Source organism: Microtus pennsylvanicus, chromosome 17, assembly GCF_037038515.1.
Source record: "Microtus pennsylvanicus isolate mMicPen1 chromosome 17, mMicPen1.hap1, whole genome shotgun sequence".
NCBI lineage: Eukaryota > Metazoa > Chordata > Mammalia > Rodentia > Cricetidae > Microtus > Microtus pennsylvanicus.
The window spans coordinates 33,731,717-33,748,905 of record NC_134595.1 but is presented as its reverse complement, the minus strand read 5'-3'; the positions used below and the strand labels follow the sequence as shown (position 1 = coordinate 33,748,905).

The window sequence follows — 17,189 nt, the reverse complement described above, 5'->3', positions numbered from 1 at the left end:
ACAGAGAGAGAGAGAGAGAGAGAGAGAGAGAGAGAGAGAGAGAGAGAGAGAGAGAGAGAGAATGGTCTGATGTGTTAGAAGATTTAGGTTGATGTCAAATGTCTTTCCATGGTTGCTGTTCTTCTCTGGAGCCCAAATCTCATTGATTTGACTAGACTGGCTGGCCAATATGCTTCAGGGATCTACTTGTTTTCTATCTCCCCTTTTCCCACTGTTAGTCCTGGGGTTACAAGTCTGTGCTACCACATCTAGCTTTTAATGAGTTTTGGATATTTACATGCAGGTCCTTGTGTTTGTGTAGCAGATACTTAACTGATTAAACTATCTTCCCCAGCCTCAAATATTTTTTCTTGAGTATAGTGATCTAAAACATTGTTTAACTGGGTTGGTTTCTTAATGTGCTGTATAACAGTATTGGGCTAAAGTGGTAGAGTGCTTGCCTAGTGCGTGTCTATGGTCAAGTCCTAGAACTATAAATAAAATTTAAAAAATATACTATATAGCTAATTTTATTGTATTCTGGTTATTGCTTTCCACTAATCTCTTCTTTCCATTGGTGATTTCTTGATCTTTGTACGTATGAACCAGAGCACAATTCTTCTAAAAATTTTTTTCCATATAATATATTTTGGTCATATCCTTCCCCTCCCTCAACTCCTGTTTTCCTCCTTTATCCTATCCTCTTCACTACCCATTGTGCTTCATGACTTTCTTAAAGTCAAACACACACACACACACACACACACACACACACACACACCCTTAATACCAAAACAAAACAAAGCAAAAGTCACCCCTACCAAAAAACCAAACATGTAGTCCAATTTGTGTTGGCCATCTACTTCTGAGCATGAGACCTGCACTGGAGCATGGTTTATATACATACCTAGTGTCAGTCCATTGAATAAAATTTACTTTCCCCATTACAGAAACTATCAATTGTAAATAGCTTCTTGGCCGGGGGTGGGACTTTGTGCCTGTTTGCCTGTGTTCTTGCTAAGAATGTGTCTGGCTTGAACTTTGATGCAGGTCTTGTGCATACTGTCACAGTCTCTATGAGTTTATGTGTGCATTAGTCTTCAGTCTTCTTGTGTCTGGAAAATGTTGTTTCCTTGAAGTCATCTTTCACCTCTAGCTCTTAAGACTTTTCAGCTTCTCTCCTGCATAGATCCCTGAGCCTTGAGGGGAGGGATATGGTAGTGACAGTCCATTTAGGTAGGACTGAGCTCTCCAAAGTCTTTCACCCTCTGCACATTATCCAGTTGTGGGTTTCTCTGTTAATTACCATCTAGTGCAAGAAGAAGCTTCTCTGATGTGTGTTGAGTTAAATACTGATCTATGAATATAGCAATATGTCATTAGGAGTCTTTTTATTACTATATTCATTTAGGAGAGTATTAGTAGTAGATTTTTGTTGTAATATGGGCGGCGGGGCTGCGTCCCCAACACCCCAGCCGCCTGCTCGGCTAGCTTTTTCCCCGAAATAATTACACAGACACTGTATTCTTTTAAACACTGCTTGGCCCTTTAGCTCTAGCCCTTACTGGCTAATTCTGATATCCCGATTAACCCATCTCTAATAAAATGTAGAACCGGTCTTACCGGGAAAGATTCTAGCCTATGTCCTTCCTGGGTTGGAGCTTCATCTTCCCAGGAGCGGGGAGCATGGCGTCTCTCTGAGGCGTCTGCTCCTGAGAGGAGGGCTGTGGAATCTGACCTCACTTCCTCTTCCTCCCTGCATTTTGTTCTGTTTACTCCTCCCACCTATCTTCTAACCAATGAAATGGGCCAAGGCAGTTCCTTTATTAGCCAATGACCTTCCTCCATCAGATTTTCTCCTAGAGCCTGGGACCTGTCTAAATTCTTGGCCTTATTAACAATGTTGGTTATGGGTTCTGCCTCATGGAGTGGGCTTTAAATCCAACCAAAGATGATTGGTTACTCCCATTACATTTGTGCCTCTATTATATCAGGAAAGTACAGTTCTTAATAAATAGTTGGGTAGAATCATGCTGATTTTAGAATTCTTCTTATATGATTACATTCAGAGAAAGATGTGAGATGGGCCAGTCTTCATATTGTTTGAAGTCAGAATTCTGGTTCCCTGTGTAATATTTTCTCAGTAGTCAGTGGGAACCAACTCATTTATGAAACTAGTAGTGGCTGAAATAAACACATAGTAGAAATTAAAGGCCTAGGCTCTTCACCTACTGTCTTTTTAAAAAGCTGGGTACTGTAGCATGTGCCTATGGTTCCATATTTCTTTCTTAAAAACAAGCAAGCAAATAATCCCCAAACACCTCACTCCACCAAAAACAAAGCAAAACATAGCAAGTAAGCAAGCAAACAAAAAAAGAAATCAGGGAGAGGGAACAAGGGAGAATGAGATTATGTTTTAGTGTGACCTGTTAGTCACACTCTACCATGTCAGTCATTTTGAGTTTTTTAAATTACCAGTTGTGCTTCTTTTGTGGTAAAACAATAGAACAATGTCTGGTTGTAGTCACCCTGCCTGAAACTTCTTCTGTGCACGCTCCACCTGCTTGTCTGGGATGCTCTGACAACCTTATTGCTATGCTCATTGTTTGAGGATGATTATGGACAGATGTTACTAAGTATTATTTAATTTCTAAGGTTATTTAAGTTAGTTCAATGGGTTTGCTGATTTGAATGATGTGAAAGTCCTTTTCTTCTGTAGCATACTCTCCTCTTTCTCTTTCTTTCTTACCTTTTCTCTGCTCTCTCTTCTTCCTCAACCCCTTTCTCCTCTCCATTTTCTCTCTCTCTCCCAGTTCTCTTCCTCCTTTCCCTCCTGAGTCTTACGTAGCCCAGACTAGCCTAAAACTCCTGATTCTTCTGCCTCAGCTTCCCAATGTACTCAGTTTGCCACCACCCTCATTTTTTTGAATGATCTACTTTGGGACAGATATGTAATTATGTGTGAACATATAGGATTTATTCATGTTATGAACATAGACGATCTATGTGTAAGGCAAAGGGGAGAGGGGGCAACTTTTAAAAACTTGAATGTCAATGTAGCGTCACTTAGTTGTGCTCTTGCAGAAAAGAACCAAGGGAATCTTTTCTAGGTTACTGTCCTTTTGGACAGAGAGTGCAGGCTGTTTTACAGTTCATTTTCTAGTGGCCTCAAATTTTTTTTCAGAGGGTTTTTCTTGTATTTATTGCTCATTTATAATCTTTGACAACTGTCTCTTGAGTTCATTGTCCCCTTATTGGTGTTTTTTTTGGTGTTTAATTTTTTTTTTTGCCTTATAAATAATACCATTCAAAATTTCCATCTCCTCCCATTTCCCTCCCGCTCCCTCACTCACCCTCTCCCCTACCCCTCCAGTCCTAAGAGAGGGCAGAGTACCCTGCTCTGTGGGAAGTCCAAGGCCCTCCTCCCTCCATCCAGGCCTAGGAAGGTGAGCATCCAAACAGACTAGGATCCCATAAAGCCAGAACATGCAGTAGAATCAAATCCCAGTGCCATTATCATTGGCTTCATGTACTCACTAATGAGTGAGTACATCCCATATTCATCTTTTTGGGTCTGGGTTACCTCACTCAGGATAGTGTTTTCTATTTCCATCCATTTGCATGCAAAATTTAAGATGTCGTTGTTTTTTTACTGTTGACTAATACTCTAATGTGTATATTTGCCATGCTCTCTTTATCCAGACTTCCATTGAGGGCCATCTAGGTTGTTTGCAGGTTCTGGCTATTACAAATAATGCTGCTATGAACATAGTTGAACAAATGCTTTTGTAGTCTTGATTGGGCATCTCTTGGGTATATTGCTGGATCTTGAGGTAGGTTGACTCCCAGTTTCCTGAGAAACCATAGTAGCCTCAAATTTAATCCCCATGCTTCAAATCTCCTGAATGCTGGGTATATAGGTATGACCTGCCACACCTAGTAAGAACTCCCAAATTTTTAAATTTTTAATTTTTTAATTGTTAAGAAGCTTATTTAGTGTTGCTCAGAAAAACTAACCATTGTATACAAGTTTTTTTCTTCCTATAATTTCATAAAACCATTTTTTCCAAAATTTTGGGATTATGTTTTAGAGTTATTATAAACATGTTATTATTAATTATTATTATGATGTGAATTTTTTTATAATATTTCACTTTGGTTTTCTAAGTGAACATTATAGCATTAATCATCTGGGAATAGTTACAGCATTTGAAAACCATAGTACTAGAATATTGTAGGAAGGATTTATTAACTTTTCTGACCCTTGTAAGGTAATCTTTCATTAAGTATGATCTTCATGTGATTTAATTAGACTATTAATTTGGTTTGCTGAAAGTAGGTAGCTGATATTTTGAAATCTCCCAGTTAAATTTAGTAGACTCTTCACATGATCAACGTCAATACTTTATTCAGGCCTCTGTTTACATGTTGCTTCTCCTGAAGCATCCTCAAAACAATGCAGTGTTGCTAGTAACCCCGCACATCCTCACATCCTCTTAACATCTTCACCAGCCCTTCATTCCTTCCACAGTTCTTACTGAACTTATTCCTGGTTAACTGTTCTTTGCTGTGTTTGTGGCTCCTAAATAGTATAAGGCCCTGTAACGTACTCAAGAATGAGTTCTTTAATGCATGTGTACCTTGGTATTAGTCTGTCACCCCAGTTAAGATAGAGGCTTGTGACAGTACTCACCAAGGGGGACTTTCTGTTGTTTGTTTAAAAGAGGCATAAACTATAAATAGTGATTGAATCTGTTTTTTGTATTTATATACACATATTTGTGGTCATTCTAGTTTTTATTGTATGTTTAACTTGTATAAGGTTTTAGTTTTTCATGCAGAAGTAGAGTCTTAGGAAGGGTGCAGTGTGATAGTAACATCTGGAACCCACAGAGTCTACTATACTTTTTGCTGATGTTAATAGGCCAATATACATATAAGGTCACATGTTTTCTTCAGCAACTCAATCACACACGGCTTATTTGTTTGATGTTTGTTTTACCATACTCTTACAGATGGGAACGAATATTGTCACATGGCTGTCATGTTTCAGCCTCATGTGGGTGCTGGGAACCAAGCTCTGGTCCCCTGTGAAATAGCATGCGCTGTAAACTGCAAAGTTGTCTTTCCAGCCCCAAGGCTTTATATCTTTAAGAGAACATTTTATAAACTCTTATGTCTAATTTTGTCTTTTCCACAGCATCTTACGTTCTTTATCTCAGTTTCTTCTATTTTCCTGTAATTTCTTAGGTTTGGTCTTTGGATTGTATCCCAGAGTTTGTTTTTTCTTTGTTGATGTTTGAATGTAGCATGCCATCAGCTTTGCTCTCCATCCCCAGTGTTTTCTTTCTTGCTAGGTTGAGTGTGTGGATGATGGTATCCAGTGTGTTTTTATTTGATTCATTGAGTTGCTAATTTCTGTTTGTTTTTGTTGTTGTCACTGTCTGTTTTCAGACTCTCACTTTTCCTTGCTGACTTTCTCAGCCAAGCTGCTGCTGATCTCATCCATTTTGTCAGTGTTTTCCTTAAGGTTGATGTCTCCCATTCTGGGTCCTGGATTGAGTTTAATCTGTATCACCTTTGAAGTCATTGATTGTTTTCACTAACAAACTTTTGAAATTGTTATCTAGTGTCTTAACTGACTTCACTGTCTTGGATTTCAATGCTCAAGGAGTTATAATCTTTTGGAGAAGCCATATTACCTTGCTTTTTCTGTGTTGTGGTTTATGCATCTGCTGCTATGAGTACCTCTTTGAGTTTTATTTGGGATCTTCCATTAAGCAGCCTACTCTCTGGGCTCAACTCCCTGTAGCCTCCAGAGAAGAGAACAATTGCTTTTGGATAATGCTTCTGTGTCCCCCTACCCCAGCCTACCTCCTAGTGTTCTACCACTGTGTTTTCGAATTTCTGAAGCTCCTTCTCACCTCTCTTTGGAACAGAATCTTTCCCTATTCTGACTTTTTCTCTTTGGTCACATGGAAGCGACTTGGAGTCTACCATCTTATCTGGAAGTCATTCCTAGTGGGATCCATGGGAAACACTGTGACATACCTGGGTGAATTCTTTTATCCTTTCTTAACATGCTGATTGCTTCTTTGTGATAAAATTTCATGAAGCAGCATGGAACTTTCTAGTATTCTAAGCTTTTGGGGAGGGGATAAATATGTAGATCAGAATCCTGAGAAGGTGGCATCTTAAAGACTTGAGTACCAGCCTGGTATTGCTGGTTTGTTTATCTACCTTAGGTAAGTCTGTGCATTGTAAGAATAAAGGTCTATTTTTACCTTTTTTGTTTTTTTGAGACAGGGTTTCTCTGTGTAGCTTTGGAGCCTATCCTAAAAGTCACTCTGTAGACCAAGCTGGCTTCGAACTCACAGAGATCCACCTGCCTCTGCCTCCCAAGTTCTGGGAGGTCTATTTTTTTCCCTAATCATGTGTTATGAATATTTAATATTGCCAGCTGCCTGCAGTGATTTAAAAGAATTTTTCTATCTCCTTTCTTCAGGCAATTAAATCAGAGAGCAATGACAAAGAAACAGAAGTTACTTATGAAGCTGATATCTCTGGGGAGTGCTGTGGACACCAGCAACAGTCCCCAAAAAACTGTAATAGTCCTGATGTCATTATAGAGGCTCAATTTGATGACAGCGACTCAGAAGATAGACATGGCAACACTGGTGTGCTGGTTGATGGAGTTAAGAAATTGACACTTCGTACTCCTGACAAAGGTGAGTCTTGGGCAGCTGTTTGACATTTTGTACAGCAGATTTTTTTCTTTTAAGTTGAAACCTCTTTCAACAGAGGAATGAACTCATAGAATGACTGATGTATTCCCAAAGTCTTTGTTAGCTTTAGGAAGGGCAACCTCTGGTAGACTTGTTTTAAGGGAGGGGAAGTGCCACCCTGTGGTTTGTGTAAAGTGGTTGCTGTTGCCATGTTTGTTACTATCGACACTTAGTGTGTTCCATTCTACCTTGTGGTTGATACGAGCAGAATTATCTTCCCTTCCTTTTTCTTTCTTTCCTTCCTTCCATTCCTCCCTCCATGCCTACCTTCCTTTTACCTAAAGCTTATACATGCTAGCTAAGTGTACGATTACTGAGCTATACCTCCAGCCAGAATTAAACAAGTCTTAAAATTCTCATTAAACACAAAAACAAAAATCCACTTTATTTTACTCTCGGTTTTGCTTTAGTTCAGTCTATAATTAAAAAATGTTTTTGTCATTTGTGGTAGACTTAGATCACTTTGAATTTCGAAAGTAGATCATTTTCGGGAGGTATTTTGATTCCAAGCCTTAAAGAAAAGAATAAAAAAGCCAATCTTATTTTTTCTGAATGGCACATAAGCCATGGGTTCCATAATTATAGAAAACATCAAGTTGCAAACACATGGATCAAGAGCTGCACCCAAAGGCTTTACCTGGCCACACTCCAGGAAACTTAAGGGCAAGAGATAGTTGCAAGTTGAGTATTACAGTATCTAGGTTTCTAAGGGGTTCTAAAAAGGGAAAGTATATTTCCAGCCAGATTGAGTTTTGTATATACTTGGAAATGAAGAAGAGTGAGCAACATGGACCTGGCTAGGCTGATTAGATAATAAGCATTGTTATCAGGACATTTCTGGCCCAATCACCATGAAACAGTAGAAGGAATGCCAAAAGATTACCAAAGGAGGATGTTGAGCAGACTACCTATGGTAAGATCTGGCAAGCACAGCTCAGAATATCTTGAAGGCTTGGCTGATTTCAGGAAGGATTGCAGAAACATTGCTGTTTTTCTCCATTGCTTTTGACCTTAGCCAGAGAGTATGCTCTGAAAGCATGTGCCATTTTGGTGGCAAGAATTACTCATTCAAAGTGACTTCCCAGCTTTGAAATCTGAAATTAAATGAGTATGCTAGTGTTTTTTTCTGTCACTCTTGTATGTCTTCATTTCCCAGATAAACTAACCTGGTTGCTTAGGTAACAGTAGTTTCATTCTTCAGGGATCAGACAGTTGGATCTTCATTTGGATGTAATTCCTGACTTTTCTTTCTTCTGATGTATCTCCTTTCCTTCTTTAAAAATAGTTGAATATTGTCTTCCTTCTTAGAGTTGCATGCATGTTGTATACAACAGCATCCATACTAGAAGTTATGTCTTTTTAATGAGAAGAGATGGATATAACCAGGACCCTAAATAGCCAGTCTTTTTAACAAGAACACTAAGAAAAAAGATCCTTATAAGACAAAAATTAAGAAAGGAATACTTTAGAACTGGTTGAGTGTTTGATCAAAGTTACTTAGAAGAAATCTAGTTCTGGTAGCTTAGAAGATTTCAGTTTCCTCCTTTCCCTCAGCACCAAGTTGAGGGGATAAGACATTGACACAAATGCTAGGAAATGATGAATGGAAGCAACTGCAGTCAATGGCCTGCTTATCAATTGTTTTGTTCTTTGTCGTTTGAGAAGTTCACTTTGTCCTTTGGGAAACTCTGAAGCTTGATGTATCATCTGCTATCATAACTGTCTCACAGAAAAAGCTCACAGAGTGCTTCACAAGTCCATGGCGTGCATGCTTGTGTTTTTCCCTTATTCTTTTCACATGTTCCCAGCCCACTGCTGTTTCTATGGCTTTCTTAGTAGCCTTGACTGAGGGAGCAGTGTTAATCCTTCCCTCAGTGTCAGGTGCAGATCCCTCGCTCCAGCTGCCTCTAAACAGTTTGTGAAGCCAAATGCTGTTTCTCATTTCTTGCCCTTTTGATATTTAGGAAAATTGCAGTTTGCTCTTTTAAGAAATCACAGAAATTTTAAAAGGTATTTCAACCAGATTTTCTTGCTTAGGATAATATGAAATCTGGTTACAGTTAAGATGTTAGTACTTTTTGTATCATTTAAGGTTTTGAAAGTTATTGAAATAAACCATAACTTTAAGAACACCATAAATTTTCTTTATGTCTTCTAGAAAGGTTCTTTGCTTTGTATAGTACTTTCAGGTGCATTATTAATCCTAGTTCTTGCTTGTATCTCAAAGTGTTAATTTTTAAATATCTTGTTTCTTTACCTAAAGCAATATATATGCTGTATATTGCATGTGTGTGTTTGAGTTTCTCCCTCTTTGTTTGGGAAACTTAAGTATCATCTTCTCTGGTGAGTGAGAATGCAGCACCAATCCAATTGTTTGAAATGTATATCTTAGACCCACTAGTCTCTCCTAGGAAGACAACATATATGTGTGTATACACACACACACATGTATAAATAAATTAGAATATCTATGAGAGCCAGAGAGAGGGAGAGAGAGCGGAGAGAGAGAGAGAGAGAGAGAGAGAGAGAGAGAGAAAACCAAAGACCTGACCCCATTTGAGAGAGAGAGAGAAAGAGAGAGAGAGAGAGAGCGCACCAAAGACCTGACCCCGTTTGAAGATCCAGTTCCATAGCCTCTTAAAACTGAGCTTTTACTGCTGTACAGGCATGGCTTCTTGTCTGCATGGAAATCTATCATAATGGCTAGGGTGTAGCTAAGTGATAAAAGCACTTGCCTAGGATGCATAAATCCCTGGATTTGATCCTTAACACTAGGAAAAAAGATCTGCTATTGTGTAGAAACTGGGGACAGCTTAATTAAATTTCACTGGTTTTAAATGCATCAGTGGCTTTGAAAAATGTTTTGGCAAAGATTGCCTGGGTAGAAAGTTCCGAAGGATAAAAGTCTTTGCCAAGTGATATAATAACTGTGTGTCTTTCATCACTGGGAATGGTAAGAACAGCTTTGGCCTCAGAATCAGGTGATCCTATGAAGTACATTTCCTGCCTCTATCTCAGCAGGGTCTTCCTGAGACCTTTTGCAGTTTCCTTGTCTAGAGACTAGCCTCTACTACTTCCTGATGGGTGAGCAAAAATTTGGAATGTGATGTTAATGACACCTTTGCTTCAATCTCTCAGTCAGTTGCCACTGTTTTTCCTAAGAGGAGGCTCTGTGAGGAATTCTCAGTCTTTCCTGAGATTTGAACTGGTTTATAACCACTTCTTATAAACCTGCCCAAGTCACCACTGGAAAGAAGATCCTCACCCTTAAGACCTTTCAGTGCCTCTGTCTCCTTGAGTTCTCTTTCCTCTCTCTGCCTGGCTCAGGAGAGCAGACCTGATTCTGATGGGATTCTTGGAGTTATTGAAACCCTAAGATTCTTTTCTCCTAATTGTCTGTTAACCATTTTTCTTTCTCAGATCTCCACTGTACATAATGATGATTGGTATGACTAGAAGACAGTTAATTTGCTTCAGAAATGAGAATAAGTTTTAAACACCTAGCAATTTTCTATTATCTAAATTTTTGTGCCAATCTTTAAAAATCTGGTTTTAAAAAGGTGTAAAATCTTGCCCAAACTTTCTTTTAACAAGGTGTGGAATGGGAATTTTTGCTTCCCCACTTTGGATTGGATGGATAATGCATAGTGTCTTGTAGAGAGACCTGTAATATCTATCCTAAGACCCCCACTCTAATTCAGACTCGCCACAGCCTTCCCTGTAGAGTTTCCAGAAGAGATGCATGCACTGAAGACAAAGCGAGACAGGGCTCAGTTCTTCATTAATTCAAGCAAGGCTTGATCCAAGCCAGAATGCTTTCACCAGACCCCTTCTCACTGGCAGTGTCTTTGCCCTTTTATATCTTATCTCTATCAGTGGGTAGGATTGTCTAGAACTCCGTTTTTATCCTTTTCTTTTGGGTAGTGCTGAAGATTGAACCCAGGACCTCATATTTGCTAGGCAAGCCCTGTATCTCTAAACCATATGACCATCCCTAGCTTTCCAGTTTCTACAATCCAACTTAAATTCTGTAAATATCATATATTTTGCCTATTAATATGTTGAATTACTTTACTTTTGGTGATTTATCTCTTCTCTGTAGTAAACTTTTTCCTGTTTAGGTATTGTCGATATCTTTTTTAAAAAAGGTGTCATTTATTTGTTATATTTTTCTATGGTATAAATGATTGAAAAAAACTTCAATTTTGGTGTTATGACATTAATCATATGCTTATGTGTTTTTAAGTTTTTCCCTGTTTTGAGGTATCAGGTCTTTCTTTATATGGTCTTTTGTTAAAGATTTACCTTTTGATGGGTTTTATGATATATATTATTTATTGATTGAGATTATCATTTGGGATTCTCTTTTAGTTTGGATATTGAACCACCTTTGAATTCCTAGAATAATTTTATGTAATCCTGTTGTGTTACTGTTTTTTGCATATACTTCAGGATATTTTAAATACTGTATAGTGTATAATTTTTTTGTTTCGTGTTCAAATAGATAAAAGATTTTCTTGTCACTGTTCAATATTTAGAGTCAAGATTATAATAGCTTCATAGAATGACCTAGTACATTTTCTTTACTGGTTTCTGTTTTTTCCAGAATAGCTTATTAAAGTGTCAATTACCTGTTTTGCTTATTTATTTAGTTTTAAGATTGGGTAAAGTGCATTGTAAAGTTATTTGCACCTTTTACTTTTCAGAAAATGAGGTTATGTTGTTTTCAAACACATTAATTGATGCTTTCAAATTATGAATTTCTTGTGCCATTTTTGGTATAATTTAATGAGAAATTATCCACTCAGATGTATTATCATCTTGATATTCCTAATACTCTTCAGTTTTAATAATTATTTTTGAAATCTCCATTATGTATTTTTCATCTCTTTAATTCCATCTTCCTCCTTCTGGCCCCCCAGCCCTGCCCCATGCTGACATTTGCACCTCCAGCCTCACTTGCATGGGAGGAATGTGTCACACATTTAGTTTTAGCTCCAACCCTGTTTGTGTTCTGAAGCAGAGCCTCACTAGTCGCCCAGGGTGACCTTGAACTCACACTGTTGTCCTTTTAGGACTTGAACTTGTAATCTTTCTGCCTCAGCCTCCCAAGGAGTTGAAATTAGAGGACTGTACCACTAGGACACAGCTGGTTGGATTTTTATTTCTAGTAATTATTTGTGTTCACAGCATTATAATTTTATTTCCCAGTAAATATCAATATATCATGTAAAATTGCAGTAGAATTGTTGATTAGAGATTTTGAAATGGTTTAAATAACAATACATTAAGTAAATTAAAAAAATATCTTTTTGGTGATTGTTTATCTACTACAAAACTCACACAAAATAAAACCACTTTCTGTGATACAGTTTGTCAATCATTGTACAAAAGTGTTCCTGTTCCAGTTTGTTCTAGGCTCATGCTCTATTCCAGAGCTCCATTCCTAGACCTTCTAATCTGTCCTACTAAGTACTTGCTACTTGCTTTTATTAATAACCAAAATTGTTACTATGTAATAAAATAACATTTCTCCTATTATAATCTATAAACTTTGGCCTCCTACTCTCATTCTGTACCCTCCTTCTTCTGGAAATTATGCCCAAGGACTTTGCTTATTCTAATTCTAAACTGTCATAGCGCAGGCCTTCAGTTGGCGGTAGCCTAGGACAGAGCAATGGACTGGGAGTAGTGAACAAGGTTAGAGTCCCTCACTTGTTCCTGAAATGAGGGAGCTGGTAAGAGATCTTTGAGTAAATATTTTTCTGCAATAGTAGGGATCTGATCAGCTAGACTGTGATGAACCATAAGCATGAATGGCTTCAGGTTCTTCCGTGAGTACTGCGCAGTCTCTGGAAAACATTACACCTTGTGCCACTTTCCTTTGCCATTTGCTGTTCACACAATTTTTGGAGTGATATGGTGGTAGCGATGTTCTGCTATGCTCAGAACTGTAGTTATTGAAATATCATTAGAGCGTGCTGGCTCCTTGCTGGCTCCTTACCCCCTCCTCCCCCTGTTTTAAGCCCAACAATCATTGGGCCTACTTGCTCATTTCTCTTTGACAGAGGAAACCTAAGGGCTTGAGTGGCAGTACACCTTTCTAAACATTGCAGGACTGATTGGATAGAATTAGTTCTGTCCAAGGTCCCCTCACAGTACCTGTGAGTAGGTGTGCTTGTCAGCAATTTCGCTAGCACCTTTAGTACACGATTATCATAATAGGAACTTAAAAGGGGACAGTTTGTCACGAACATTGTTCACTCCTTTGTCTGCAGTCAGGGATGACCAGGCCTCTATCGTGTCAGTGGCTGTTTGTTCCTGACTTTCTCAACCGAGTGTATCCAAGCAGAGGCAGAAGTTCTGACAGGCTTCTTGTTTTCCACTGAATGAACTGAAACCTGCAGGTTCACTGGGATCTCTCTCCTTTGGGCTCTTATACTCTTCTCAGTGTGGTGCTCCTTGGCCTCTTGCTTGCTGTGTACTTTTAGCTTCATTCTTGGCTCCCTAGATTGTTTTATAGTCAACTTTTCTTTAGCTCATTGGCAATGAGACAGGAAGAGCAACTTCTCTGAGTGGTGACATCCTTTCTCCTTTTCTTCTTCTCGTGCTCACTAAACCTCAGTCCTCCCCTGCTCTTTTCTTCTCTCTGTTGTATTCAGTGTTATGCCAGTCCATGGTAGTGACAGCAGATAAACTGAACAGTCATATCTGTTGACACATATAGTATATTGCCTTAGGAATCATAGAAGGACCGGGGGGGGGGTAACCCTTTGGTGAAGGCACTTGCTTCCAAACATGGCAGATCTCTGGGACCCACCTGATGGAATGAGAGAATCAACTCCTACAAGCTATTTCTGATCTCTACATATAGATTGTGGCGTGTGTGTGTGTGTGTATATATGTATGCATGTGCACATACACACAAAATAAATAAATAAAATATAATATTATTAAATTTACAGAAACATGGTTCTGGACAGATTCACAACAGCATATACTCTTCGTAGAATGCAGTGTTTTACCCTTGTGGCTCCTTGTCAGGCATTTCGTATTACTAACAATTATTTCCTAATACTGGATGAAAATGCAAATTTGCATTTGGTTAAACTATAAGGCAACTGACTTGTATCATGTTTGATGCAATTGACTGGGGTCCTCCAGAGTGCCTGACTTTCTTTTCCATCAGAAACTCTACTGAGGGGGCTGGAGAGATGGCTCAGTGGTTAAGAGCATTGCCTGCTCTTCCAAAGGTCCTGAGTTCAATTCCCAGCAACCACATGGTGGCTCACAACCATCTGTAATAAGGTCTGGTGCCCTCTTCTGGCCTTCCGCATACACACAGAGAGACTATTGTATACATAATAAATAATAAATAAATATTAAAAAAAGGAAACTCTACTGAACAGTGACATGCTTTGATTAAAAAAAGAATAGGAAATTAATTATAGATGAGTTGTTATAAAAATATTCAAAACGGTAGATTCTAGACAAAAGTTAATTTTAAAAGTTTGCTAACTGAAATCTTCTGTGTTGAAAAGGCTATACACAGTAAAGTTGGTGAATTGTTTTATTTCACAGATGAGAATATTGTTTTCTCAGGGTCCCAGAAGTAGTTACTAAATTTATAAAAGAAAATTATGTGTCTATAGCAAGGAAGACTTCTCCAACAGGCTATATTTTGAAAAGGTTAAGTCAGGACCCATTGGTTTAATTTCTTTCTAAAAGAATGTTAGTGCTCGTTGCTATCTAGTTCATGTTTCCCTTTTCTCCTTCTTACATTTTTATCTGGACTTCCACACCCTTATCAGATACCTGTCAATTTGAGTGAAGCTGATCCTAACTGCAGAATGAGGTCTTAGTTGTTCAATATAAGTTTCTTGGCACATTTAGTTGTTTTATTCTAGTTGGGACTTAAAGTAGCAATGAGAATTTCCAGGTTGAATTACCACAGAGACTATTCATCACTTGAAACAGTACTGGTGTGGCTGAGAAACTGAAAATTCAAATGTGTTTAATTTTACTTAAAATAGCTACCCATGAATAGTAACTTCTTTATTGTATGTTGTAGCTTTATACTTTTGCTTCTTCTAAAGATCAGAAGCCCAAGTGGTCTAATTTGGGTGAACCTTACTTGGACTTCTGGGGCCTAAGTTGTTTCCTTATGGATATGAACAAGGAAACATTTATCCCTAATTGATATTGGCAGTTGTCCTATGATTTCCTAAGTATTGTGGATTGAAGAGTGAAGAACCAAAAAAAGTCTGGGCCCTCACAGCCTTTAATGAACCTTGGATCAACTGATCCTGAAGTCTTCCCTACATATGGACTTCAATTACATGGACGAATGAATCATGTTTGTTAGGTAAGCCAGTTTGAGTTGGATTTTCTGTCCTTTCAACTAAGTGTAACCAAGTAGAGGCAAAGGCACGGACAGGCTTCTTGTTTCCTACAGCTATTGTGCCTCTGATGGGCGTTGCAGTGAATGAATGGTATAGCTGAGTGGGAGGGCTGTGTTGTAAAGGGTTGTGTGTACTAGACCCCAGTTCCACTCTGCTACTTGCCTGCCCTGTAAACTTGGCAGTTTTCTTTTTCTTCTCTGATTCCTGGGTGTTCATTTGTACATGGACATTACTTGTTTGTGGCCAATATGGTATTTGCACAAAACTTTGTTTGTTATTAGGGAAACAGAGTGAATATAAAAGAAAACCTAGATATTTGCCCTTGATAGGCACTCAGTTGTTGAGAACAGAGACAGTATCAGGGGGCCCACTTCTACTTAAGTGGTAGATTCAGTTAGCTAATGGTCTCACTGCCTGCTTAGGCCTTAAGCAGACTTCTGACTCAAAGAGAAAAAGCACATTAACAGACCAATGACCCATTGGATGCTCTCTCCATGGCTTGCAAGTTCTGAAGCTTGTAGAGTCAGAGGGAAAAACAAAGTTACTAAAAAACAGAGGATGTTAGTAACCACAGGCAGTGTCATATAGAGAAAAGGAAACGATTTTTACAGGGAAGTGGAAACTGTCAATGGAGGAGAGACCAAATAAAAGGTAAGAGGAGGAGAGAGACAGCAAGAGATAGTTTATGCCCTGGGCTCTGATAAGTAGGGCTTGCTGGGTGGGAGAAGGTGAAGAATGTTCTGAGTATGAGCAGGGTCATGGAGGTAGATGAGTAGTAACTTCAGTGGGATCAGTACAGGATGCATAGTGGGAAGACTGGAGAGGATGTCAGAAAAGAGACTGTACTGAGCTTTGCAAAGTTATCCATGGCTGCCAAGAGAGCTCAGTAGGGAAGAGTCACCTAAGGTAGCTATGGAAAGGGATTCAGTTGTTAGAAAGAGGGGAGAAGTGAGAACACTGGTCATTAAGATCAGCCATGCAACAAGACCTGGCTGCTAACTTGAATGCAGAATAGATGGTGAAACATTCAGAACTAGGATGAATAGTGGCAGGTCAGATGTGAGATAGGCAGGGGAATTCAAACTTAGCCACTGATGGGTGCTAATAGTAGTCATCAGTGAAAAAGAAAACTAAGGCTAAGGGTAAGAAGAGCTGTGAATTCAGGTTCTGCCTGTTGAACTGGAGGCTCATAAAGGGCTCTGGTGTGATACCCAGAAAGTTATTAAAGACAGAAGTGTGGTTCCACAGGAGGGATGATGAGATTATCCATCTGTGCACTGTTAAACTATGGGAATCAGCAAGCTTGTCAAGTAGATGGGCTGCTCCTGAACTTGCCTGGAGGAATCATTGGTCTGTTAAAACAAAGCAAGCTGGTGGATACAGAAAGCTTAGGGACAAGATGAGCACAGTGACAGATTTCAAGAGCTTTGAACAAGACATAGGAGAAAGCTTTGTAGAAGTGGTGATGAATTTTTTTTCTTTTCTTATTTATTTATTTATTTATTTATTTTTTAATTGAGAAAAGGAAGAAAAAAAAAACAAGTTTCCACCTCATCCCAGCCTCCCATTTCCTTCCCCCTCCTCCCACCCTTCTCCCCTCCTCCCACTCCTCTCCCCCTCCCTCTCCAGTCCAAAGAGCTGTCAGGGTTCCCTGCCCTGTGGTAAGTCCTAGGTCCTCCCCCCTCTGTCCATATCTAGGAAGGTGAACATCCAAACTGGCTAGGCTCCCACAAAGCCAGCACATTGCGTAGGATCAAAACCCCGTGCCATTGTCCTTGGCGTCTCATCAACCCTCATTGTTCGCCATGTTCAGAGAGTCCAGTTTTAACCCATGCTTTTTCAGTCACAGTCCAGCTGGCCTTGGTGAGCTCCCAGTAGATCAGCTCCACTGTCTCAGTGGGTGGGTGCACCCCTCATGGTCCCGACTTCTTTGCTCATGTTCTCCCTCCTTCTGCTCCTCATTGGGACCTTGGGAGCTCAGTCCAGTGCTCCAGTGTGGGTCTCTGTCTCTATCTCCATCCAT

The 17,189-nt window shown here is 39.2% G+C and overlaps 1 protein-coding gene across 4 annotated transcripts in view; it reads left to right on the top strand.

Annotated features, from left to right (window-relative positions):
- Nucleotides 1–17,189, top strand: part of Dis3l2 (DIS3 like 3'-5' exoribonuclease 2) — a 328,490-nt gene that overhangs the window by 95,033 nt on the left and 216,268 nt on the right. For all 4 annotated transcript variants that reach the window (XM_075951632.1, XM_075951634.1, XM_075951630.1 and 1 more), the window contains one exon: nucleotides 6,485–6,707. In XM_075951632.1, the coding sequence (XP_075807747.1) occupies nucleotides 6,485–6,707 (223 nt within the window). The remainder of the gene's footprint in view (nucleotides 1–6,484; nucleotides 6,708–17,189) is intronic.